The following is a 26,261-nucleotide window of genomic DNA, read 5'->3' as shown; positions in this document are numbered from 1 at the left end:
AGCTGGTGGATCAGAGTTCCAGAGCCAGGTTGCCTGGGTTGAGTCTCAGGGCCAGAGTTGTGTAGGGCTAACCTCACCTAACCTCTCTGAGCTTTGGTTTCCTGACTTAGCCTAGAGATGGATGGTAAGAGCAACCTCCCATAGGTGGCTGGGAGGATTAGGGGAGTAATACATGTCAAACGCTTAATACGTAGTAAGTGCTCAATAAATGGTTTCTTTGAGAGAGTCCACAGCTAAGTGGTTGCTGTCAGCACTGCGGGACTGTGAAACCCTTCTTTTCATGTCCATTAACCAAACTGCTGTCTCTGTCCTATTTAAGACATAGGTCTCACTCCTCTGGGCTAGGAGATTAGGGCTTCTGCAGGATGATTTCCTGACGCCTCCCAGAGGAGACTTGGAAGGGAGTGGTCAGAAAGTTGTACATCTTTTATTTTAATGTACTGATGTTTCCCATAAGGTTGTGCCTCTACAAAGCCACCAGCAGTTGGGGAGTAACTGTCACTATAAGGAATTTTGCCAAATTCTTCCTTAAGGTGAGAAGTAACAACCATTTCTATCTTTATTCTCCTTTGTCCAGGCCAGTACATGACTGAGGCCACTGTAGGTGATAGAAAATACCAGGTGGGTCAGCTGACAATGGGCCCAAGGGTAGAGCTAAGAGACACCCATCTTTTTCATCTGCCTAACTCCTACTCATCCTGCCGTGCCCCACTCAACATCACTTCCTTCAGGAAGCCCTCCTTTCTGTTCCCATTCCACTTTGTACTCACCTTTCTTATGTTGATCACATTGTATTTAAGTGACTATTTGCTTGTCTGTCTCCCCAGTTCAGCTGTAAGCTCCTTGAGAGGATAAACTATGTCTCAATTATAATTGACTAGTCTCTGCCATGTGCTCAAAAATATTTTTCCTATATAAACTTAATGAGTATTTGCTAAAAGCTAAGTTCCAGTTCCTTTACAACTATTTTCTTTGTTTTAAAAAATATTAATATTAGGAGCACCTGGGTGGCTCAGTCAGTTAAGCGCCCAACTTCGGCTCAGGTTATGATCTCGTGGTCTGAGTTCAAGCCCCACATGGGGCTCTGTGCTGACAGCTCAGAGCCTGGAGCCTGCTACAGATTATGTGTCTCTGTCTCTCTCTGCCCTCCCCTGCTCACACTCTGTCTCTCTCTCTCTCTCCAAAATAAATAAATGTTAAAAATGTTTTTAATGTTAATATAAAAAAACCCAAGTAACTGTAGAAAATTTAGAGTAAAGGAAAATATAGAAAATATAGACTATAGAAAAATATAGTCTAGTGACATATAGAATATAGAAAAAATAAAGTCTAGTGACATAGACAAACCTTGAGCATGATTGATTAAGAAAAAAGGAGGGGCGCCTGGGTGGCTCAGTCGGTTAAGCGTCTGACTTTGGCTCAGGTCATGATCTCATGGTTCGTGGGTTCGAGCCCCGCGTCGGGCTCTGTGCTGACAGCTCAGAGCCTGGAGCCTGTTCCGGATTCTGTGTCTCACTCTCTCTCTGCCCCTCCCCCACTTGCACTCTGTCTCTCTCTGTCTCAAAAATCAATAAAAAAAAACATTTAAAAAAATTTAAAAAAAAAAGAAAAAAGGAAAAAAAACATTGATAATAGGTACAGTAGAATTTTTTTATTGAAGTATAGTTGACACACAGTGTTACATTAGTTTCAGGTGTACAACTTAGTGATTTGACAAGTCTCTACAGGTTGTGTTCACGGCAAGTGTAGCCACCACCTGTCAGCATACAACACTGTTACAGTTACCATTGGCTATATTCCCTATGCTGTGCCTTTCATCCCTGTGATTTATTCACTCCAGAACTGGAAGTGATACAGAAGAATTTATAAAACTGTAAAATAGTACTAAAGACACCTTTGCACCAATCCATTTGAAAAGTTAGAGGAAATGAACAACTTTCTAAAAAAGTATAGTTTACCAACACTTACTGGAGAAAAATATAAGACAGAATGATCCAATTATAATTTAAGAAGTTGAACCAGTTACTAAAATTCTTCTTCCCCAAGTCACTAGGCAAAAATAATGATAACCTTGACACACAAAATTTGGCAACAACAGCATAAAAAAAGTACAACCAATTTTAATTATTAACATAGTTATAAACTGAAATAATTTTCTAAATGAAAATTCTAAATGAAATAATATCAAATGGAATTTAGCAGAATTAAAAAAACAAATTACAACCATATATAAGTTCCAGCAGTTTTTGCCAGGAATTCAAGGATGGTTCAATATTAGCTTAGAATATAAAATCCAAATGATTATTTCAATAGATGCTCAAAAAGCATTGTAAACCCTAACTAATGCCAGAAAAAAATTTCTTAGCAGACTAAAAACAAAAAGAAACTATTAATTGATAAGAAGAATTACCAAAAGTTCACAGAAGTATCTTACTTAATGGCTTAATGGTAAATGTAAACAGTCTGTTTATTGAAGTAAATAATAAGACAAAAATTCCTGACATCAACACTTCTATTTAACATTGATTCTAGAGGTGATGGATAATGCAGTAAGGAAAAACAAGTGGTAAGATGCTTGGAAAGGAAGAATCTCTCTCTCTGCAGATTACATGATCATTTACACAGAAAATCCAAGCTAATCTACAGAAAGAAAAAAAACTGTTGGCACAAGTAAGAGAATTTGTAAGTTTCTTGGGTACAAGAGAAGCATTCAAAGTTTTCCTAGTATCCTTATACGTTGATATATGTGTACATATACACACACACACACACATATGTACATGTGCATATATAAATCTATATAAAAATATATATTGTATTGACTATTGTCAATATATATTACACTGTCAAATATATATTGACTATGGAATATTTTAAATACATTACATTAAATTTACATTACATAAATTAAATATACATTATATTAAGCATATTAAAATATAATTTATAAATATATATGCAACCTCAATAGATTGAAAGGCTTTATTAAGAAATTTTGGTTCTCCCCGGTTTATCAATTAAATGTAATTCCAATAAAAACATGAACAGGGTTTTCTTTTTTGCTTAAGCTGAAATTTGTATGTAAGATCAGAGGTGTAGTGAGGTCCAGCAGTCAGGAGTGTGGGCTTTGAGCCAATCCTGGCCACAAGATGTATGTACTAACTGCACGTAAGATACTTGGCCTCTCTGTGCCAAATTTTCCTTACTTGGAAAACGGGGATAATAGTAGTACCTACCTCATGGGGTTTTATCAAGATGACTAGAGGTACAGCACTTAGCACAGAGTCTGGCACACGTCTGGCACTCAGTAGTTCTTAGCTGTTAGGCATGCTTCTTTTGATTTCCCTGCAGACAGCTGCACCCAGTGATTTCTTTTTTCTTTTTTGAATGGGGTTCAGTCACATTTAACTTTCTTGGCTTCTCTCCGTATTTAACCAGCACACTCTAATACACAGGTGTGCACTTGGCAGACAAAGTTCAGACCTTGACAATTCTCAGGGAGTGTGTTCCAGATAACTCACCCGTTAGAAGCTCCTTGTATTGTAAGACAATACGCACCATGTAATTTAAACTCAAGTGTAGCGTCTTGTAGAAGGAGCGTGGATTTCAACTATGAATCCTAGCTCCAAGAAGTCCTGGCTATTACAACAGCAATATATTGGGACAGACCATAGCTGTACTTGTGGTGAGCACACCGTAATGTGTCAACTTGTGGAATCACTATGTTGCACACCTGAAACTAATGTAACATTGTGCATCAACTACACTCAAAAGAAAGAAGAAGTCTTGGCTCTGGCTGTATGGTGGAGGCTCCAGGCCTTCTCTCTAAGCCTCAGTTTCCTCATTTGTAAAAAATGCTTTATAAATATCGTTCACTTTGAAGGCTGGCGAGAGCGTCCCAAAAGCTCAGGTGCTGGTTCTTAGCAGGTGCTCCATGAACTTCCCATGGACTCTCCACCCTCATTCCTTACATCCAGCCTTCACTTCCTCTCTGTGGGAAACCCCGAGGAGCGTGGAGTCTCCCAGATGGACCTTGGCATTGCCTTTCTGGAAAGATGGAGAAGAATTCAAGGGTGGGGACTTCAGAATCCTTGACTAGGAAAACATCACTTAATGACTCACAAGTTAATAGTGCTTCAGAGATTTAAAGTGCTTTGCTATTTCATCATTGCTTCTTACAACAAACCCATGGAGTCAGCATTACCACCCCATTTTGCAGAAGTGGAAACTGAGACTCAAAGAGGTGTAGTGACTTGGCCAAGGTGAAACGGAGTTGAAAAGAACTCAGGACTTGAATTCGGAGCCCTTGGCATCTCACGCTTTTTTTCTGGGTAGGGGCCTGAGTGAATCGTCTTGTGCCAAAGCCTCTGCCGCGTGGGCATTGGTCCATTTGCTCTTTGGTCCAGCAGACGTTTGGAATGGAAGCTGTGTGCCATGCTGGCTGCTTCTCAGAGATAATGGACAGACTGGAATGCTGGGGACACGATGGCCAGGGCCCTAGGAATGCCTGGCTACTGCCCCAGATGGTAGTCACCCACCTCAACCAGGTTCCCAAAGAACATGCACACACATAGAGTGAGCATGCCTGAGGGAGCAGGAGTTCTGCCCTGTGACTGGATAGCCCAGAGCCCTGTGGCAGACACTTTCGGTGCTCTATCCACATCCCCACAAACCTCACCACTCCAGCACACGACCAGCTGCTGAGTGCTGGTACCTGTGTCTCTTCACCTAATGGCTTTCTCTGGTTGCCAGAGCCCCATTCTGCCTGCCAGGCTGAACTTCCTGGGAATTAAGGTCCTTTGGGAAAAGCCTGCAACCAAAACTTTTAGGAGTTGGTGGGTAAAGACCCAACTCCTTGCCCCTCAAGTGAGATAACTCTGGGCACGTGTTCCACGTTGTTTTCCAGAATTGTGCAGTGGAGTTAATTTTCCACAGTGGCCATTTACCTTTTATTGACTGTCTTCCTTTTCTCCTCTTACTTTCCCACCCCCCTGCCTGTGTGTCCTGGGATCACTCTCCAATCAGCTACTTGCACTAGGATCCTTGTGTCAGGATCTGCTAAACTCAGAGAGGTGAGATTTCCCCTGGGTTCCTCCGTCTTCCACACCCCAATCCAACTTACCACGTCTCACCACATCTTAACCCGAGTCAGATCTTACTGGCCACCAGGAATGCAGAGACAAAGGAGCAGCTATAGCTGGGCTTCTAAATTGTGACCCCCTCCCCCCACCTGCTCACCGGTAAGTGTATCCTGGAATCTGAACAATTTAGATGCTACTTCTTCCTCTGTGTGTGTGTGTGTGTGTGTGTGTGTGTAGATGGGAAGGTCGTTCAAAGCTCTGTCTCCCCTGGAAGAGGGCATGAAGCATCCATGCTGTCTTAGCTCCTGTGCTAATCCCTGGAGGCACCAAGATGAGTGAGCCCTTGTCCCTGCCCTGAAGATACTCATGGAGCAAATGCATTATTATGGTTTGGTAACACTTCTGAGTGCAGGCCGTTATTGGGGCAGTGAATTGAAACACTGAGTTGGAGTCTTGCAGCCAAGTCTTCATTAAGAGGTGTCACTTGAGTTGGGTCTTAGAGGCAGAGCTGGAATTTGTTAGTGTTTCCATGGTGGACAGAAAAGAGAATAGGGTCAAATATGCCCAGATCCTTAAAGCTCCTGCCCAGAAGGGACAAATAACATTTCCACTTATGTTCCCGTGGCTAATGCGAGTCATACTGTTATACCTAAGTTCAAGGAAGGGGGGGGGGGAGTATAATTGCTCCAAATGCCCATAAGAAGGATGAGACAGAGTATTAATGATGAGACCTAAGGACTCCCACAGCTGGCTACATAGCTTCTCTGCCACAGTTGTTTCTGAAATGTTTGCTGTTTTGATTTAAAGCCAAGACATTCCTCAGGTAAAGGGGCCATAGTTGGAGTAGGACTCATTTCTCTCTGGGGTCCCATGGCTAAGTGGATGTGCCTTGTATTAACCATGTCTTTTCTGTATTTGATGCTTTGACATCTGGGGCCTTGCAGACCCTGGACAGACTGCCCCTTCTAGGGTTAGCCTGTTCCTAGAGATAGTCAACAGCTCTGCTGTGCATGTATTTTTCAAATGTACACCAGCCAATCCAGAGCCCGTACCAGCAACCTCCTCCTTTACTGAGCTCTCACACCCCATGCCGCTGGCTATCCACCTGCTCTCATCACCCAGGACCAGGTACCACACAACGAGGGATAGTCTCTAGGCCCAGAGCCCACTGAAATTATTCAAATTAGCCAATCCTAAATCTTCCTGCCTCGCCTGTTCTTTTCCACAGAAATTCTTTTCCAGACAGTAAACGCTTTTGCCCACACTTCTCTTCTCTCCCTCTGCCTCCTGAACAATGCATATGCTTTCCTGTGTGCCCCGCCCCACCCCACCTCCATGGCATGGTGTGCCTCCTTCTCTTGGGAGCTGTAAAAAACTGTCTTTTCAATGACTATCGTCTCCTGATCTGTTTGCCTTGCCATATCTACATAATAAAACATATTAAGACATATATATATTCTGCTATCTCAGCTATTTATGATACTAGAAGCTGAGAACTGGAAGATGTACAAGCAGATATTCTGGGTCCCCTAACTGGCTTGCTGCAGGCAGGGCATGACCAAGCTGTCCTGAGCCAGCTGGTCAGGACTCAGGATCTCAGGTGACACCTGAGATTCCCCTCTCTCAGATTCTGTATGGGGTCAAGACGAAGAGAGGAAGGCTCAAGCCCGACTCCCATCCTGAGGACAACAAATGAGGCTGGCTATTTCTTTGGGGGAACTGAGTCATCAACTTCCTATCTGATCAACTGCCAACGTGAAAGGGCAAGTCCAAGCTTTGGGTCTGCGTGATTTCCTTGCTGGGCTCCCTCCTGGCCTTCCCGGAGACCTCCTTGGTGCTGACCCTCTCCTTAGGGAAGGGAGTGGACAAAAGTGACTGTGTTGGTGGTGTTGCTCCTGGCAGACCCTTAAAGAAGCCAATGGCTGTCTGTAGCTGATTCATTGCACATAGCCTCCAGCCTCTCATGGATGTAGTTCTATAGCTCTGGTCACAGTTAGTGAGACCAAGACTGTGGAAATATGGGCATCAGGAAGTGCTCCAGGTGAGAGATCTAGGTTTACGTACTGCTAATTAGTCCTGCTATTAAGACTGTGATGTTGAGCATTCCTCCCTGGATCTTATTCTTATCATCTGCAAAACGGCCAAAGTAGTCTTATTTGCTGACCCAGAGGATTGCTGTGAAGATTGACCTCCCCAGCCCACAGCAGAGGTGTCTACAAAAAACCCAAAACAAAACAAAAAAACATAATGAAATTAAACAAAAAATGATAGCAAGCTTTATAATCAATTGTGAAATATTGATAGCTTTCCTTCTGAGATCAGGAATGAGATAAGGATGTCTGTTATTATTACTTCTTTCCCACACTGTACTGGTAATACTAGCCAGTGCAACAAAGCAAGAGAAAGAAATAAATGTATAGGGATTGAAAAGGAAAGAACGCTCATTGTTACAAATGAGACAGAATGTGGTATATATATTTTTTAAAGCCACAGAATCTACAGATAAATTGGTAGCCTGAGTCTAGCAATGTTGCTGAATACAAGGGCAGTGTACAAAAATATATATATGTTCCAGATCTATATTGCCAAGTAATAATCTCTAATAGTTTCTGTACATTTAGGATTTGGGAAGGGCTCAGCTGGATGGTCCAGAGTTTTTCATATGGCTGTAGCCAAACAGTGGCTAGAACTGGAACCACAGGGGGATGATCCAACTGGAGACTGGCAAGCCATCTTACTCTCCTTTTTAGTCTCAGGGTTGCTGCATATGGATTCTCTGTGTCAGTTACTTCAGGCTTCTTTATTTTTTAAAAAAATTATTTATTTTAATTTTATTTTTTATTTTTTTAAACTTACATCCAAATTAATTAGCATATGGTGCAACAGTGATTTCAGGAGTAGATTCCTTAGTGCCCCTTACCCATTTAGCCCATCCCCCCTCCCACCACTCCTCCAGGAACCCTGTTTGTTCTCCATATTTATGAGTCTCTTCTGTTTTGTCCCCCTCCCTGTTTTTATGTTATTTTGTTTCCCTTCCCTTATGTTCATCTGTTTTGTTCTCTTAAAGTCCTCATATGAGTGAAGTCATATGATTTTTGTCTTTCTCTGACTGACTAATTTCACTTAGCATAATACCCTCCAGTTCCATCCATGCAGTTGCAAATGGCAAGATTTCATTCTTTTTGATTGTACTTCAGGCTTCTTTAAAGCACAACAGCCTGGGACTTCTTGCCTAGTGGCTGAGGGTTCCAAAAACAAATAACCCAAGAGAGGGAGCCAGGCACAAGTTGTATCAACTTTCATGACCTAGACTCAGAAGCCATGTGTCATTTCTGCCATATTCTATTTGTTAAAAACCATTCACTAAGCCCATCCTTTTTATAGGGGAAAGTTACTAGACCCCCACTCCATGGGAAGAGTGAGGGAATTTGTTGACTTGTCTTAAAATTGCCACATTGTACTTGCAACAAACAGAAAAATAAAAAGCTGTATAAAGAAACCATTTATAATAGCATCAAAAATATAAAACACTCAGAACTAAATCTAATAAAAGATGTGCAAGATCTTTACATAGAAAACTACAAAAAAAAAAAAAAACCAAACAAACTACAAAACAATGCTGAGAGAACTTAAAAAGAAAACTAAACAAATGAAGGGACATACCATGTTTATGGATAGCAAGACTTAATACTAAAAATGTTGATTTTCAAATTGATCTACAGATTCAATGTGATAGCAACATAGTAATCAAAATCCCAGCAGGACTCTGTGTGTGTGTGTGTGTGTGTGTGTGTGTGTGTGTGTGTAAACAGACTGGCTGATTTAAAAATGTCTGTGGAAGTGCAAATGTCAGGAATAGCCAAGGCAGTCCTGAAGATAAGAGTGTGTAGACTTATTCTATGGGGCACTTATTATAAAGCTACAGAAATTCAGACAGTGTGATAATGGCACGGGAAGAGAAAAATAGGCTGATGGAACAGACTCGAGAATTCAGAAACAATACATACACATATGGACGACTTGATTTACAACAAAATTAACACTGTAGAGAAGTGGGAGGAAAGGTGATCTTTTCAATAAAGAGGGCTGGGTCGGTTGGATGTCCAGATGGGGAAAAAAAAAAAAAAGTAGAGTGGTCAATGGGAAATTCCTTCTGATGAGATATGGCAGTGCATTTCTAGAAACAATGACTGCTGAAATTTATTTGGAATTTTTTCCTTTCTGAGCAGTAATTTCCCTCTGTTGTTCCCAGACCTTTAGTGAAACCCTGTTTCCCACACCAGTCTTGTATTAGTGGATCTTTGTGGTTACAAATAGTAGTCACAGCTCATGGTCAGGACCAACAAAGCTGTTGGTCAATAAGCTGTTGGGAGCTCTGTTCTAAGTTGTCTCCTGAGCAGGCAACAGGCTCACTCCCTTTTCTCCAAATAGCATCAAATGTCCAGCTGCCATCCAACAATGTCATTGTGACCCGCTTCTGGCTCCCGGCATCCCAGTGTGTCAGAGCCAGGAACCAGTGCACCAGTCGGTAGAGGTGCACCAGTCGTTAGAAGTGAGGGAGTAGAGACTGCCAGTGTAGACAATTCTTGGTTGAGAAGGGGAGGAGCAACAGGCCAGCTGCCTGTGATGTGAAGAGTTAGGGAGCTTTTCTTCTGTGGGAGAGGAGCCTGCTTCCCTCACCTTTCTGTTCCACCATGGGAGCCATCCCATTTCTGTTCTCAGGAGACCTTGGGGTAGGGGTGGAGGGGTAAATTCTGGACCCCTCCTCAGGACTTCAGTTTCCAGGCCATCTCTGTGGCCCTCCCTCTACTATCATTAAACGGGTCAGGGTCCTCTGCCTTCTCCCAGTTGTCTCAGACCTGGATCCTCTGGGGGCCGTGGGCCCACACACTTGGAGCTCCGTTACTGAAGTCACCGTCCTTGCCTCAGTTTCCTCATAGGTAAAGTGAGAGTTTAACAGCAGCAACTCCCAGACCGCCAATGGCAGTGACTCAGGATCAGTGGGACAAGGAGGGAAGCCATCCTAAGATCAGTTGCAGGCGCTGGGCCTGGTCCCCCGGGCAAGGCAGCACCCATCTTCGAAAGTGTTCCTGTCACCGCCTTCCTCCCCCGCCCCCACGCCCTAATTATTTAGGGTGGGCAGTGTCCCACTTCTGGGGAGGGGTGTCAACCGGGCTTCTCCCTCCCCTCGCCCTTGGTGGCGGAAGGCGGGACGGGAAAGGGCCGTCTGGACAGGCGCGCAGCCCTCCCGGACACCCAGGGGTGCAGGGCCAGGCGGGGGACCCCGCGGCGGCCCGGCCCGAAGGAGGGGGCCCCCCCTCCCCTGGGCCCGGGCCCCCGGCCCTCCGCGGCGCCCGAGGCCGGAACAATAGCGCGCGCGGGCGGGGCGGGGGCGGGGCGCTCCGCCGGGCCCCGCCCCCGGCCCGCCCCCCGCGCTCGCACACCCGCTCGCACACTGGCTCCCACCCGCCGCCCGCCCAGGCACTGCCCGCGGGAGCCGCCGCCGCCGCCGCCGCGCCCGCCATGGACGTCCGCCTGTACCCCTCGGCGCCCGCGGTGGGCGCGCGGCCTGGGGCCGAGCCGGCCGGCCTGGCGCACCTGGACTATTACCACTGCGGCAAGGTAGGCGGGGGCCGGGGGTGGGCGCCGAGGCGGGCGCGGCCTGCCCGCGCCTTCGGACCCCGCGCCGCGGCCGGAGCGTCCCGGGCTGGAGCGCGGGGCAGGAGACACCTGGCGGCTCGGGACCCGGCACTGTCGGAGACCCACGGGGGGAGGTGCCGGCGGTGCCAGCGCGCGGGGGACCCGCACGCATCCGCCCCGCCGACGGGCACATGCCGGTCACACCGATACGTTCGCCGTTACCCTCCGGCCCCGAGTTATTCCGTTCACCGCCAGGAGTCACCTCGACGGCCACTCACACGATGACACAGTGACACGCCCTCCCACGGCCCCCTGACAGCCTCACGCTCATTCCCAGGCTGACACACGGGGACCTACTGTCGCACACACAGACAGCCCTGCACCTACTTGCACGCTGTCTTGCCGTCCCGCGCAAGTCACCCTGACAGTCATTGATACACAATGACATGTAGTCACTCGCCCACGCACGCTGTCACATAGACACACATAAGTCACCCATCCACACAGCACGATGCCACACACGCCGATTCATGCCCCCGGTCGCCTGTCACACCCAGCCACAACTGGGGACAGGCACACAAAGAAGTTGCTCCGACAGTCACACGCTCACACTCCCCACGACTCACACGGGCGCGCACTGTCACGCACAGCCACCCATGCACGGTGAACCCGAGAACCACACAGCCACACGCGGTCACACCCGGCCTCCGCGCCGCCCCAGCCCTCACCCCGGTCACCAACTCGCGCGTCGGGGCTTCAACTTCCCGGCGCCCAGACGCACTAATTGGCCGTTCACTAATTGGCCGTCACTCGCCCGGCGGGGCCTGGGATTCCGAGTTGACAGTGGCCAATCGAGGCCTGTCGCTTCCCGGGGACTGTGAGCGGGAGTCCTCACCACCCCCCCCCCCCGCCCCCCGCCCCCCGCCCCCAGGCTGGGGCCTGCGGTGACGGCCAGCCGCCCCCACCCCCGGCCTTTTCCGAGAGGGCCGCCCCAGCCCGCGGCCGGGTCCCCGCTGTGCTGTCCTGGCGCGTCCTCCGGATGGAAGCTCGCGTGCCCGGTTCCCCGAACCAGGGGCGTGCGACCCCCGCTGCCCAGGCGGAGGCCGGCCCGGGACGCTGAGGTGCGGCGGCGCCGTCCGCGTCTCTCGCCTCGCCGGGGAGGGAACTTTCAAACTTAGTTAGCAGGCCCGACGGTGGGTGCGTCCGGCGGTCGGCGCGTTGGTCCGGGGCCGGAGCCGGGAGCGGCTTTTCGTCACTCGGAGCCCGGATTGAACGGCGCGCGTGGGTCTCCCCGCGGCTCTGCCGCAGACGCACGGGCCCCGCGGCGCTGCGTGGTGAGTGCGCGTCGGTGGTCGGCTGAGCGGCCCTCCCGGGGTCTCGGCCTCCGCCTACACCTCCGGAGCTCCTGACCGAGCCCCTTGCTGTGTGGGTGCTGCGGGAAGGGGGCGGCCCCGCGCGGACCGCGGGGTCTGTGGGCTGGGCCTCGCAGAGAGCGTCCTCGGGCGCTGGGGAGCGGTTTCTAGGGTCGCAGGGCAAAGCCCTCCGCAGTTCGCCCAGGGTGGGGGAGTGGGGTCCTGGGCCGCCAGGACCTGGGCGGCGTGGGGACGAGGTGGGGGAGAAGTGAGGTCTCCCGGGAGGTGGGTGTGATTATCTTCTGTCCGGTGACTGGCAAAGTTAGAAGCGGGAGAGGGGGATGGTGTCTTTAAGAGAAGGCCTGTTCTGGGGCTATTTCCAGTCGGATGGAGGGAAAATTGATTACAAGTAGCAAGTGGAGTCTTGAGGGAGAAGAACACCGTTGGATGAGGGGGCAGTTGGTCTGTCTTCTGCCCGTGGCTTTGTTACTTTTTTGAATATCAAGTTGGCAAGGTTCCAGTCCGTGGTTTCAGGGTGTGCTCAGGAGATGCAGGATTTGTGCCTCAAAGTCTGGATGGGTGGATGACCATTAGCCTGGAGTGCTCCTTTCTGTGGTGGTGTTTCTGTAAATCCCTCCAGAGTGGGGTGGTCCCATATGTGGGCCTTTGGGGGGACCTCTGAGGGGGGGCCTTTTGGCACTTAGTTGAGGCCCCAGCTTTATTCGGATAACTCCACAAAGCTCTGACTCAGCACCAAGAACCAGTGTGAAACCCGGCCAGGGAGAGAACCGCTCAGGGAATGAGAAGCCGGGTGATTCTGGTTTCTAAAGTCTGTGACCTAGGACCCCTGGACCAGAGCTAAGCGCATGTCCAGATGAAGGAGGGTGGCAGCTGGGCCACTAAGATAGGTGAGAGAAAGGTCTGACCTTGTAGTTGGATGTGAGCCCTGCTTCTCAGCCTTCAGGCTTGTGTCAGGATGAGGCCGGGGAAGTCACTTGGCTCAGCTCGGGTGGGTCAGATGCCTGTTGGTAGCAGATGTCAAGTGGGCAGTCACCTTTAGTGCCGGTGGTTTGGAGGTGGAGCACATTGTGGCCGGGACCTGATGGTGAGGGACTGCCCGGGCTCCCTTCGTACAGCTGATCACTATCAGAACTGGAGGGGAAACTAAGGCCCAAGGCACAGCCATGACCACACTTGGAGCCTGTGAATTGGGCTGCAGAGCTAGGACACAGCCTGCACACTGGGGGCTTGGCCCTGGCAGTCCACATAGGAGGCTCGCCTCCACGGGGAGCTGGGCCTGCGAAACACAAGGGCAAGCTTTTGCCCAAGTGATGCTTGATAACCATGGGACAGATGACCTGGAAGGGCCCTTGGCGACTGTTCCCTTGGTGACTGTCCCCTTAGTGATCCTCTACACAGAGATTCCAGCCACTTTAAACCAAAGTCATGAGCAGTGGCTGTTCTTTTGGTATCTTTTGTTTGAGAAAATACATAATGGCAAAAGCTGCTATGGTTTCATTTTTGCTTTGAAATAGATGTTATTTTATTAATCACAGTAATATTAGCATGCATTTGAAAAATAGCTTACCAGACATGAGGCGGGCACATTACTCATTTCATGTAATAACAGTGCCTGGTGAGCATAGGGGCCTGTGGCCCTGTGGCTCCCAGGATCTGTGGCCCCACTGATCCTCTCCTTCTCCCCTGCTTCACAGAAGGGGCAGCTGAGTCACAGAGTAATGTACTCACAGGTTACATAGCATGTGAAGAGCAGAGTTGAGGAGGCCTGAGCCCAAGTTTCTTGACTCCCAGCTTGACACTTCTGTGGCCCTCAAGTCTCTTCCGTGGTTTAGGGGTGGGGAGTGCATTGTGACTTCCTCCTAGGGTATCTGTGAGGTGCCTTCATTCTGATTTTGGCAAGGCGCTTTACCTGGCTGAGGGCACTGCTTAGGGCTTCCCACTCAACTATGGCAGGCTCGTGTAAACAGGCCATTGGAATTGGGCAAACCTGGGTTCAAATCTCTAGTTGTGGCTTTGTGACCTAGGGTACATGACTTATAGCTCATTTTTTTTTTTACTGAGATATGATTGACATAAAATTAAATGCAAATTTTAAGTGTACAGTTCCAAGAGTTTTGACAAATGTAAACACCCATGTAACCATGATCCCAATCCCCATATAGCCCATTTTCCATGCCCCAGAAAGTTCCCTTATGTTCCTTTCCAGCCTACATTCTTCATTCCCACCTTTATAGGAAATGACTTATCTGATTTCTGTTATCAGCACTTTATTTAAGTTCAGTTTAAGTGTACTAAGTATGTTTAAGTTCTAGAATTTCATGGGCAGCATGTACAGTTTTGCATCTGGTTTCCTTTAGCTTCTTGACATAGTGTCAAGATTCATCTGTGTTGTGTATATCCAGAGTTGTGTTTTATTGCTAAGAAATATTACATTGTATGCCTATGGCTCAGTTGGTTTATCTGTTTACCTGCCAATGGACGTTTGGCTTTGTTTCCTGGTTGGGCTGTGGTAAATAAAGCCTCTGTGAACATTTTTACATAAGCCTTTTTGTGAGAATTGCACATCTAATGAACTCCAGGGTGATGTGCTGGGCGGTCCAGCGACCACACCTCATGTAGCAGTGGTTTGGTTGTTTGTGTACAGGTTTCTGTGGGGCTCCCAGCACCTGGCACCGTGCCTGACCCATAACTACTCAGGAAGTATGTGCTGGTGGGTGAGTGATGCAACTTCCCACCCACACAGCCCCGGGCACAGCATCTTATATCTTGATGGGGATAAACACAAGCTCCGCTAGTGAATCACTGGAGTCTCCTTGGGATGAAGATCCACGAAGCGGGGTTGCTGTCTCCGCCTCACCTGTACTTGAGGTTTATTAGTCCTGCTCTGTGTTTCTGGTGGATGAGGTCCCACTGCTTCTCTGTGCAGGGGCACAGGTGGCTGTGAGCCAGGTGAGCTCTGAGCTGAGATGGCTGGTCCCGGGGACTCTGGAGTCTGTTAGGAAGCTCTTCTACTTTTCACCTAAATGTGTTTTCTGTAGCCCCTCCCCCAGTCTGTCTCGAAGGGTCCTTACACCAAAACTCCTGTACCTTATGAATGTCAGGAGCCACAGCCCAGGCTTGGCACTGCTGCCTCCAGTCTCCTGGGTGACCTTGAGCATAACAGTGCCCTTCTCTGGGCCTCTGTTCCCCTCTTGGCAAAGGGCAAGCAAATCAGCGAACATCGGTCTAGTGAGAAGGAGAGCTGTCTGTGGTGTGGAGATATAATGAATGAAGGCTGGGTATGGCCTTTGTGACTGTAGAGTGTGGTATACCTAAGAAGGATGAGAACGATGATTTTTGAGGAGATGGGCCCTCATAAGCTTCAGAGGGCAGGAACCACTGTGTCTATTTTCACTTTTGTATTCCTAGAGCCGGCCTGGCACATAGGTGCCCAATAAATATTTGCTGACTGACAGACTGACTGACTGAATGAATGAATACATTCAGGGCTCACCAGTTGTCCCCTGTAGCTTAAGGCACTTAGCATCTGTTTGGCTCTTATAAGATTTAGTGAGCCATCAAATCCAGGGCAGGGCAGGGGCCAAAACTCTTTTGGCTGACTGGTCATTCCTAGAAGAGCTTACCCAAGTAGGCCTAGAGGACAGAGCCCAGCACAGAGGGCAGTCAGTAAGCCTGAAGAGCAGTTGAGACTATGCATACAGGACAGGGCCCCACACTTCACCCCTGTCCCAAGAATCCCCTTTAAGGACTGCCGGCCCCTTGTGATTCCATAGGGTCAGCTATCTTGCTTCTGATTTCCTAGAACTAGTCTCAACATATGAAGGCAGTGTAAGTTCTGGAACCCAGAGGAACTGGGTTTGAATGCTGCCTTCACCATCATCAGCATAGGCCAGTTATTTCCCTGTGCTTCAGTCTCCTCATCTACAAAATGGGCACAGCAACATTTCCCCTATGGGGTTGCCTTGAGGTTGGAGATCATGCATATATAGCATGTGGCCCCAGCAGGAAATGCTTTCATTTCTATTCATAAAGAGCTGCACAGTTAAAAGTTAAAATGCTGGAGGAACCTGTTTCAGCACTAGATGCTAGAGGACTGACCAATCCCAGCTGCTGCAGGGGAAGGGTCTTCCTAACATCAGGTGTTTCCATACCTGGGTCTCTGGATCTGATTTTTCCTGCATCTGGTTTGAAGCCGTCTCTCACTGGACTGCTCAGCATAATGAATTGACAAGGCGCTGCGCATTTCCTTGGGTTCTGTTTCCTTTTTGAATCTGTGTGGGAGCAGAGCTGGATTCATCGGGCAGAGAAGACTGGTTAATTACAGCCTCACCATTCTCTGGAGTGGGCTGGTGACCTCGTGCACATTATTTAACTGCTGCAGGTCTCAGTTTTCTCTTCTGTACAAGGGGGCAGTAATGCCTTCCTCATACTGTTGCTATGAAGCTCAGATTAAAAAAACAGACATGGAAGTTCCCTTTGATCTAGAATGGTGTTTCCCAGCCTCGGCACTGTTGACACTTCGGACCTGATAATTCCTTGTTTGGGGGGCTGTCCTGCGCGTTATAGGATGTGTAGTAGCATCCCTGGCTTCCACTGCCAGCAGCCTCTCCTCTGTAGTCGTGATAGCCAAATATATCCTCACACTTTGCTAAGTGTCTCCTGAGGAGCAGAAGTGCCCCTGTTTGAGAACCATTGGCCTGGAAAATGTGACACAGGTAAACTAGAAAGTGATGGGGATGAGAGTGACAGAGCTTTAGAGCTTGTGCTTTCTGTTCAGTATTTTAGTCCTGTGTCTCCCTGTCAGTAAATTCTGTGCCCACGTGGTTGGCAGTCATCCTATTTACATGGACCAAAAACCTGCATAGTGATTTTTTCAGCGTGGTTTGGGAGCAGCAATAAACACATATGGTAAATAATTATTAACTTAATGAGTCGTGGTAAATTGTAATTTTATCTCTTAGTGAAAACATGCTGTATAACACAGGATAATAAATTTTGATCAATTATCCTGATGCTTAAACTTGCCACTGTATAACAACAAACTTCTGGTCCTGCTAGAGTGAGCAACAAGACTGTGGTTTTTCACTATGTAATTACCCATTTACTGCTGGGCTTCTCAGATGTTTAGCAGGTTTTTATTGTGTGCCTACTGTGTGCCAGGGGATGCAGCCGTGTCTTGAAGGCTCAGCCACTCAACAGGAAACTTTTATTTGCTAGATGAAAGGCTGTGTGGGTCTGTAACATGGCTTAAAATGCAGAGTCATAATTAAATATATAATTGTCTGGGGATGTGGCAGGGCTGTGGGAAGGCCTCACACAGCAGAGTCTTACAGGATATGCCAGGCGGGCTATGTGGGGGGCATGTAGAATTCTTGGAACAGTGTCCTGGGCAGAGGGGAGAGCAATTTTTGCAAGGGGGCCTAGAGGGTGATTTGGGGATACTGTAGCCTAAGGCAGGGAGGCCTGCCTACAGGGGAGCTGAGACACCAGCACAGATTGTCATAAAGGGTGTCACATCCCAGCTGGTTGGGTTTTAAGTAAAGGAGTGCCTTGGAGCCAGAGGTGTGGAGCAGAGTATGGAATGCTTCATGTTGCTGAATCAGGCTGTTATCAGCAGCTGTCCCTTGGTCTTTTGCTGATGGAAAAGTTTAATGACTTGTGTTTCATTTCACCCAGTAGTCATAGAGGCCCTGCTTCTCAAACTTTAGTGCAATAGAATCACCTGGACAGAGGGCAGTTGAAACACAGATTGCTAGGTGCTGCTCTCAGAAGTTCTGACTCAGGAGGTTTGGGGAGAGGCTGAAAATGTGCAGCGCTAATAACAAGTGATGCTGATGTTGCTGGGAACTTATTGTTGGACTGGGCCATGTGGCCTTGGCTCAGACACAGTCAGGTATCCCAGAGACCCCTGCCTTCTTTAGGCCCTCTGTAGTTACGGGGAGAGTCTCCTTCACCTTGGAGAGTCTTACATTGGGCTTCTTGGAAACAGACTCTGAGATGGAGGGTTGCCTGTGGAAAGTTTTTTTGGGGGGAAGTTCCCAGGAAGTGTACCTGTAAGGAAGTAAGGGAAGCATGATTGTATGGAGGGAGAAGCTGGTCTGGAGCATGGTCACTAACCTGGAGTGGCTTTGTAGCGTTGTCTCAAACTGGGGCAAGGAGGGCTACCTGTGTCTTTGGTTCTTGCAACATGCAGTCATTAGCTGCAGGGCATCTCCTTGGCCCAGGTGGCTCCGTATAGCAGAGAGGTTCCCAGTGGGGGCTACAGCTGGGACATCCCCATCAGCTGGGCATGAATGCATAGAAAGGGGAGCATTATAGTGCCTGTTTCAGGGAGATGCAACATAGGGAGAAAACTCATCCTTCTCTTGGTTCCCAGGAAATCAAGGGCCAGCATGTTGATGATTTAGAGAGACTTTGAGTCACTTGCTGAAGATTCCTCCTTGTCTCATGATGTGAGTGAGAACTGTAGGATAATTGCTTCTTAGGTCTGAGTGAAGAAAAATTATAATTAATGGGATTTTCTAGGGCCCAAAGAGATTCTATTACTGAGATGTCACGTACTTTCCTGTGTGGTGGGGAGGACTCCACACTGATTTCTGAGAAACTTCTGGGCCATGCCTCAGGGAGTCAGCTCTGGGCAGGGGACAGTGGCTTTCTCCTTGGGCTGGAGTCCTGTCACAGCTTCAATAAGAGGCTCTTCACCTGGCCCCTGCCTCAGTGTCAGCCCGTGTCCATGGCTGTCCTATCCCCATTGTCTTCACCTTCTCTGAGCTCCCAGGAAGCTCAGAGGTAAATGAGCAGATCATCTGTAGCTATAACATAGGATAGATATCACACACATCTTTTGCTTATTAACTCCCAATTTCATTTTGCTTTTCTGTCATTTTCCCACTTGATCTTGAGTCCCACCTTTTTTTTTTTTAATTTGTTTTTGTTCTTTGTAAGATACACAGAAATATGGTAGAATATAAAGGAAAACATGGGGGTCCTGCTCGTTCTCATCCCTTCTCCCCACTGCCTTCCCTGCCCTACTCCCTAGGGCTAACCCCTGAGGGTATTGGGTGGAGGTACTTCTAGTCATCACTACTCTTCAGTTTACTTCTAATAAGTTTATTGTCTCTATTCTGTAATCACTTTTTCATTCACAGAATTTTGTATTATTTCTTGATTGATCTTGTATCAGAGTATCCCATTCCTTTTATAAAATGGATATGTGAATATCTTGAGTCTTTTTGAAGATTATAATACAGTTGTTTTTTTTTAAGTTATCTTCTGTTTCCTGCATTAACTCTGTTTTCTTGGTGGTTAGTTCTCTTCACCTTAGGCCTCTTTTTATGCTGATATTTTCTACACATGTCTGGTGATTCTTGATGGACATTTACTTGTAAACAGAGGTCTAGACTGATCTGCTCTGTAGTTGTAAGTTTCCTCAATGCCTGTGAAATCCATAGTTTTGTGGGTAAGCAATGTGAAGTTGATTTTAGGTGCCCTGGATGTGGTTTGTGTGTGGATACTTGACGCTGGGGACTTCTATTAGCACATGGGACAAGTTCACTTGAGGTTGGGGGCATCTGTTTCCCATGTAGACCAGCAGTTACCCACGGGTACTGGTACACTTTGTTTCTCCTGCCTCATGGGGATTCCCTGAGGCAGATCTCTCATTTAATTGGAATTCTCCTCCCTGGCTGGAGGCAGATCCTACAGTCAGCTTTTGTGAGGTCTGTTAAGCTGACACAAAGGTCCAGGTACATCCCTGGCCCAGGGCTTCCAGTCCCTGCTGCTTCTCTTCGGGGATTTTCTGGGGTTCAGTTAGGATAATGGTTTTCCCAAAGGACTGTGTTGGTGTGCTGGTGCCTCGGAGCTGATAGGCTTTCATTGTCAATCTGACTTCTTACTGCCTGGCACTCTTGGTGTTTCTGATCCCCAGCCCTTTCTTGTGTTATTTTGGGAGCTCTTTGGAGTCACTCCACTTTAATCCATCTATCTGTCTGAATTATGAATATTAATGTGTGTATATAAGAATTATGAATATATGTGTTATATGTGTGTATATCTTTTTTTTTTCTATTCTAGTATTATTTAGAAAAGAGGCAGAAAGTGTGTGCTCCTTCTGCCATCTTGAACAAAAATTTCCCTCTCACTGATTTTTATTTTTTAAATTTTGTGCTATTTTATGAAGGAAAGTAGGGTAGAAATAAGTGCAGATTTATTTGCTGAGCATTTCCCCATCTCAGGCTCATTCTCGTACCATCTCATTAAGCCTCCTAACTATGCCAGGCACGTGTGTCCCCATTTGTAGGTGACAAAACTGAGATCCAAGTAGATCACGTTACACAAGGCAGCAGAGGAGCTGGTTGGCAGAGCTGGAGTTCAGAGTGTGTTCTCTCTCCTCCTCTCTCCTGCAGCTTCCATGGTGCCGGGTGGAGCTCCTGCCCTCTGCAGGGATGGAAGAGTGGATCAGCTTGCCCCTTGGTTTTACTGTTGACACCTTGGCTCTTCTAGGGGCCAGGGGATTCCCAGCTGGGCCTTCTGCCTTGGTTTTCAACTTCAAACATCCCTTGGTAATAGAATGCCTTCATATTACAGCTAATTAAAACGTGCTTATCTCGAAGTTGGGCCTCATTTGCAGAAATGATTTAGAGACTTGTTGGAAATGAATCCAACTCAGTAGTATAACCCAGGGTCAATCTCATGCATAAATTTTATTGTTCCATTTTGCTGTGTTTTGACTTGAACTGAACTTGATAATGTGGAATATGGACGCTGGGCCTTTCGTTGCTCGTTTATTCTGCAGATATTTACTGAGTGCCTAGTGGGTGGTATCTACATTATTTAAGGAGGTCCCTTCACCCCAACCCCCATGCTTTTTTCTATTCTATTCATTCACCTGAGCTGTAAGTTAATTGTTTTGCAAAATCAGTGGATTCAAATGTGACTTTGAGTTCAGCGGAAGTGCCTGGCTTCCTCTCCTTCCGCTTACGAGCTGTGTGACTTTGTACCTGTCACTTAACTTCTCTGATCTCCTGTGTTCTCACATAACCACACTTCCATCTCAGGTTTGTGGTGAGGCCTCCATGATTTACATGACCTCCCTCATTCCTGCTGCCTAGTACCATTCAGGTCATCTGGGCCCTCTGTAGGACAGCGAACATAGGCTCCATCCCAGGTTTTTTTTGTCTTTTATAAATGGCTGAGTCTCAGGAGCTTTCCCGTTCAGAATAGGTGTAGTGGTGGTTTTGGTTGGGACGGTTTCCTTTCTCTCCGTATCAGTTCCCTTATTTCTGGTTGTATATCCCACAGGGACTTGATGAGGTTCAATTAAACATTCAGACTCACAAGACACTCATGGGCGACACTTGGTTCCTGTCTCCTTGAAGGAGCCACCTGCCAGCAGAGCATAGGATCTGTTCCTCTTCTGCAGGAGTAGTTCTAGCCACAGTCTCTGCCTTAGTCCATGGAGGTAGCCACCAGCTCCTCTGTTATCTGCCTCCCCACCCCCTGGGTTTTAGTTTAGGTGCAAGGGAATGCGACCCACAACGGGTAGGTTTCAAGTCACCCTGCTCACAAGCCTTATTCCTCAAATGACCCATATCTGTTGTAGCAATTCCATAGCCTTTAGTTCGAGGGTTTCTTGCAAGGGGGCATGTCAGTTATAAGAGTCACTGCACTCAGGAAAATCTAAAGTTTGGTTTCTTTATCAGATATTTATAATTTATTTATAGTTACTTCCAGTCCAGGTACAGTTTACCAGTCAGGGGTCATTTTTACCATAAGCAGAGTTGCCTAGTAACATAGTTAACATCCTACTTTAATCAGGTTTCCAGGGAGTTATGCTAGACAATTAACAAAGGTGAAATTCTCTTGCAGAAGGGAAAAGGATTTGCTTAACCCTCTACCCCACATACATCATCCTGTTTTCCCCAGAGAAGTGGTGCTTTTCGGCATCTCTTTTGGAGCCATGAATGAAGTCCTCAGTATGGTTATGATATATTCCATGCTTGTTTATGTTTTCTGATTGATCTATATAAGACACAGACATAAACTCTGGCCAAGAGATATCCTGTGGAGTCAAATTGGCTTGGGATCAAATCCTGGCTTTGCAACTTATTAAGAGTGCATTCATTCATTCAGCCATGCAAAGAACATTCACTGACTGCTGTCTGCAGGGCTTTATGGTAGATGCTAGGCAGGAACAGGTGATTAAGACCTGGTCCTTAACCCTTGAGGAGCCACAGTCTTATTAGAGAGATAGGCAAAGATAAGCAATTCCAAATGGGTGTGGGATTACCAGGCCAGGCTGAGGTGGTCAGGGAAGGCTTCCCAGAGGAGGGGGGACACCTGGTCTATGCTTGAAGGTGAATTGGCCAGGTGAAGAACGTTGAGAAAAGTATTCCAGATAGAAAGAACAACATTTACAAAGGCGTAGAAGGGGTTGAGAGTGTCAAGAGATAAAGCTCAAGAGGGAAACGAGGGCATTTGGAAAGCTACTTAGAATCTCAGAGCCTCAGTTTCCTCATCTACAAAATGGGATTACCATTTTGGGATGGGATTAAATTCCCACTTATGAAATTAAATGAGATAATAAGGTCTGCTTAAGCACCCGGGATAGGTTAATTTGAATTCCCTTTCCAAATCTGTCTATGGATGCCTAAGAGCCAAACTTTGTCTTTGAATGAGAGACACGAGACAAGGAGAAACAAACCAACAAACAACCTGGAGGGCTTGGCCACCCACCTGTGCAATGCAAGCTTCTCCTCCAGTGACTCTTCTGTTAGTTGTCTTACCTCTTTTTTGGATGAAGCACTAAATGTTTGCGCTGTCTCAGATTATGTCTTACAATATCAGTGAAGCACATAATTGTGTTTTCCTAATGGCTCGACATTAACAATAAGCCACGACCCTGTTGAGGCGTTCTCTGGGACAATTTTCCATCTGCCAACAGCCTTGTGCCCGTCTGATGCTCTGTCAACACATCCTGTCATTTGCTGCTTTGTCTTGCTTTTCTGAAAGGCGGCCCCCTCCCACACGCCAGCTGGGGATGCTTAGCTTTGGAGGACATTTACTATCTAGTGACCACAAGTCACATTAGGATGAGCTGAGGAGTTATCCCGGCCATGATCAAGATCTTTCTGATGTGTAAATTGGATCCTGTCATTTCTCTGGGTGAAACCACTCAACGGCTCTGTGTTACAGCTTGGTGAACTCTTACCAACCTAAATCAGACCTCTGCTTAAAACCTCCCAGTGGCTCCCCCTGGTGTGTAGATAACATCAAATAATACCTTTTTTGGGGGGGAGGGGCATAAATCCTGGTGTGATCTAGCCCCTGCCTGCTTTTCCAGCCTTACTCCCAGCTGCTCTGTCCGAGGCACCAGACTTTGTGCTGGGATACGGTGGTGAGCAAAGACAACCTCCCCGTGGTTGACCTCATTCTAGCTGTCCTGGCCTTCTTGCTTCCAGCCCCCTCATGCCTCCAGTCTCCCCTACCATGCTCTTTTTAGCTTGAGGGGCTTTGCAAATGCTATTCCCTTTGCCTGGAATGTTCTTGCCTTCACTCTTCACATGACTGGCTCTTACTCATTTTTTTTCGTCTTTTCAAAGACTCTGACCTTCTAATCACTGCGGTTATCCCATTATTCTCCATCACAGCCTCTAGTGTATTTTTTCCCCATCGCACAATGTGTCTATGAGATTACTTGAGTGTCTGTTCCACCTTTCAGACCACTGGGGGTCATGTTTGTTTTCTTTACCACTGAGTCCCCAGCACCTCAGTATGGTGTCTGCTATAGAGTAGGTGCTCAATAAAAAGTTGTTGAAAGAATATATGAGTCAGTGTGGAGGTTATATTTTCTAGAGATGGCCACTATAACATAACTTAGGCTGTGTTTCCAAGAATAAGTCACTCGCTGTCTCTGGGCCTTTACATGTCTTATGTGTGTATTGTTGTCAGGAGGATTAAACATAAACGTGAAAGGCAGTGTCTGGGGTCTGCAAGCGTTTTGTTTGTTTTTTGTTTTAGCTTTTATTTATTTATTTATTTATTTATTTATCTATCTATCTATTTATTTATTTATTTATTTATTTATTTATTTAAAGTAATCCCTACGCAACAACATGGGGCTCGAACACACGACCCCGACATCAAGAGTCGCATGCTCTTCCGACTGAGCCAGCCAGGCGCCCCAGCCTGCAACTGTTAATAAATGTGAATTCCCACTGTTACCACATGCCACCCTCCCCTCCAGCTGAGCCCAAGAAAGAAAGTTGAAGTGTAAGTCAAGAGGGATGACGTTTAAAATCGTCTGGATTTTAATCAATGCTTGGCTCTCTGGGGCAAGGGCTGGTAGACCTCAGCCCCCTGTTTTGTCCGCCTCCCATCTCCCTGCCGGTGGTGACCTTGCCGCTTTCGAGGGGAGGGTATCACTCCCTGTTGCCTGGGTTGGGGTATCTGGGGCATGGTGGGCCTGGCCTTCAGAGATAGCACAATCTCCAGCTCGTGGGAACGTTTCTGTTGAGCAAGCAGGAGTTTTGGGTGACTTCTCTCCTGAAGGGATGACCCCCTTCTTTTTATTAAACTGTAAATTATAAAGATTATGTTACCTGCCCAAACGTTTAGGGAATGGGGGAGATCCCCTGCCACGACCCCACCGTGCAGACTAAAGAACAGTGTTGATTTGGGTCCTTTCCTTTCTGAATATTCAGTGCAGACTGTTCTGCCCCACCCGGGTCCTCCAGGAACCCCTTACCTGTCTCATCTTTTCTCTTTTCATGTACCATAATTTGCATTTCTTGTTTATGTCCCACCCCCACTGCTAGAATATCAGCTTCACAAGGACGGGGGTCTGTGGGAGCAGCTCTGATTGCTCTGGCTCTGGTTTGGGCATTTCCCACCTGCCTGGCAAACTCCTGCCCATGTGTCTTCTAGGTTTCTTCTCAAGGGCCACCCCCCTCCCCCCCCGCCCAGGTCTTTACTGCTGTTCTCTGTGCCGCTGTCATTGCCCCTTCAACACCTGGAACACCTTAGGCTCCCTGAGAGGTGGGATGCTCCCTGTCCTCAGGAGATAGGGCCTTGAAAGCCATGTCTAGGAGCTTGGACTTTGTCTCAAAGGGCAGTGGGAGCTGAGGTGTATTGCATTTTAGAAGAATCTTGGCGGCTGTCTTCTGGGGAAAACTTTGGATGAGGGTGAGAGTGGATGCAGGTGATTACTATTGTTTAGGAGAGACTCGATGATGGCTTCCTGCACTGTCCAACATGATAGCCACTGGCCACATGTGGCTATTTATTTTTTATTTTTTTTAAACGTTTATTTATTTTTAAGACAGAGAGAGACAGAGCATGAACGGGGGAGGGTCAGAGAGAGAGAGGGAGACACAGGATCGGAAACAGGCTCCAGGCTCTGAGCTGTCAGCACAGAGCCCGACGAGGGGCTTGAACTCACAAACCACGAGATCATGACCTGAGCCGAAGTCGGATGCTTAACCGACTGAGCCACCCAGGCGCCCCCACATGTGGCTATTTAAATTTAATATCAAATCAAATCAAATTGAACTCCTAGGTCACACTAGTGCTCGATAGCCACTGGGCTGTGCAGATACAGAGCATTCCCACCATTGCAGAAAGACCCAGGCTGTTGGCTGTGGGCCAAAGTAGAACCCAGAGTGAACATTTTTATGGCTCTTGATTTGGATTGTCATGTCATTTTCCAGAAGAGCCATCCACATTCCCTAGCAGCACGAGAAAGCGTCCATTTTGTCCCACCCTTCTGACGTGGCTTATCGTCTTTTGAGGAACCTTCAATTGTGTATATGCCTCTTGTCAAACCTGCCTTCACTTAGGGTGTAACATGTGGACCATGAGGTCTTTGTGATCAGGGAATTATATGTATATTAATGCAGATTTCAATAAAAAGAGTTATGTTTGCCATTGTGGTACGGTCTGATGCTGTTTAAATGCCTTTGGTAATATCTTCAATCAGATGGCAAATAGAAAACAGGAAAGTTAGTAATAAAAAATGAATTAGGACGATTAGCAAAAGGTGAAGCGCTTCCCTCCTCAGGCAACAGGCAGAGTTGACGGAGCTTTGCAGGGTGTTCCTGTCCAAACACACGTCTGGATTATTGCAGTCTCCGGGGCTGGCCCTGGGGTCTGCTCGGCACATAGGACTTGG

The 26,261-nt window shown here is 47.3% G+C and overlaps 1 protein-coding gene and 1 non-coding gene across 6 annotated transcripts in view; both read left to right on the top strand.

Annotated features, from left to right (window-relative positions):
• Positions 1-1,381: 1,381 nt before the first annotated feature.
• TRNAQ-UUG (transfer RNA glutamine (anticodon UUG)) lies at positions 1,382-1,466 on the top strand. The gene has a single exon. It is a non-coding gene; the product is annotated as a tRNA-Gln (tRNA).
• A 9,072-nt stretch (positions 1,467-10,538) lies between these two features.
• Positions 10,539-26,261, top strand: part of TOX2 (TOX high mobility group box family member 2) — a 134,977-nt gene continuing 119,254 nt past the window's right edge. For 4 of the 5 annotated variants that reach the window (XM_047853261.1, XM_047853260.1, XM_047853256.1 and 1 more), the window contains exon 1: positions 10,539-10,703. In XM_047853261.1, the coding sequence (XP_047709217.1) occupies positions 10,605-10,703 (99 nt within the window). In that variant the 5' untranslated portion in view covers positions 10,539-10,604. Of the gene's footprint in view, positions 10,704-11,841; positions 12,056-26,261 lie in introns of those variants that run through there. The other variant, XM_047853257.1, reaches the window with a different exon arrangement.

The sequence above is a fragment of the Prionailurus viverrinus genome, chromosome A3 (assembly GCF_022837055.1).
Source record: "Prionailurus viverrinus isolate Anna chromosome A3, UM_Priviv_1.0, whole genome shotgun sequence".
Taxonomy (NCBI): Eukaryota; Metazoa; Chordata; class Mammalia; order Carnivora; family Felidae; genus Prionailurus; species Prionailurus viverrinus.
Note: the sequence above shows the minus strand (reverse complement) of the source record. Positions and strands in the feature narration are given on the sequence as shown.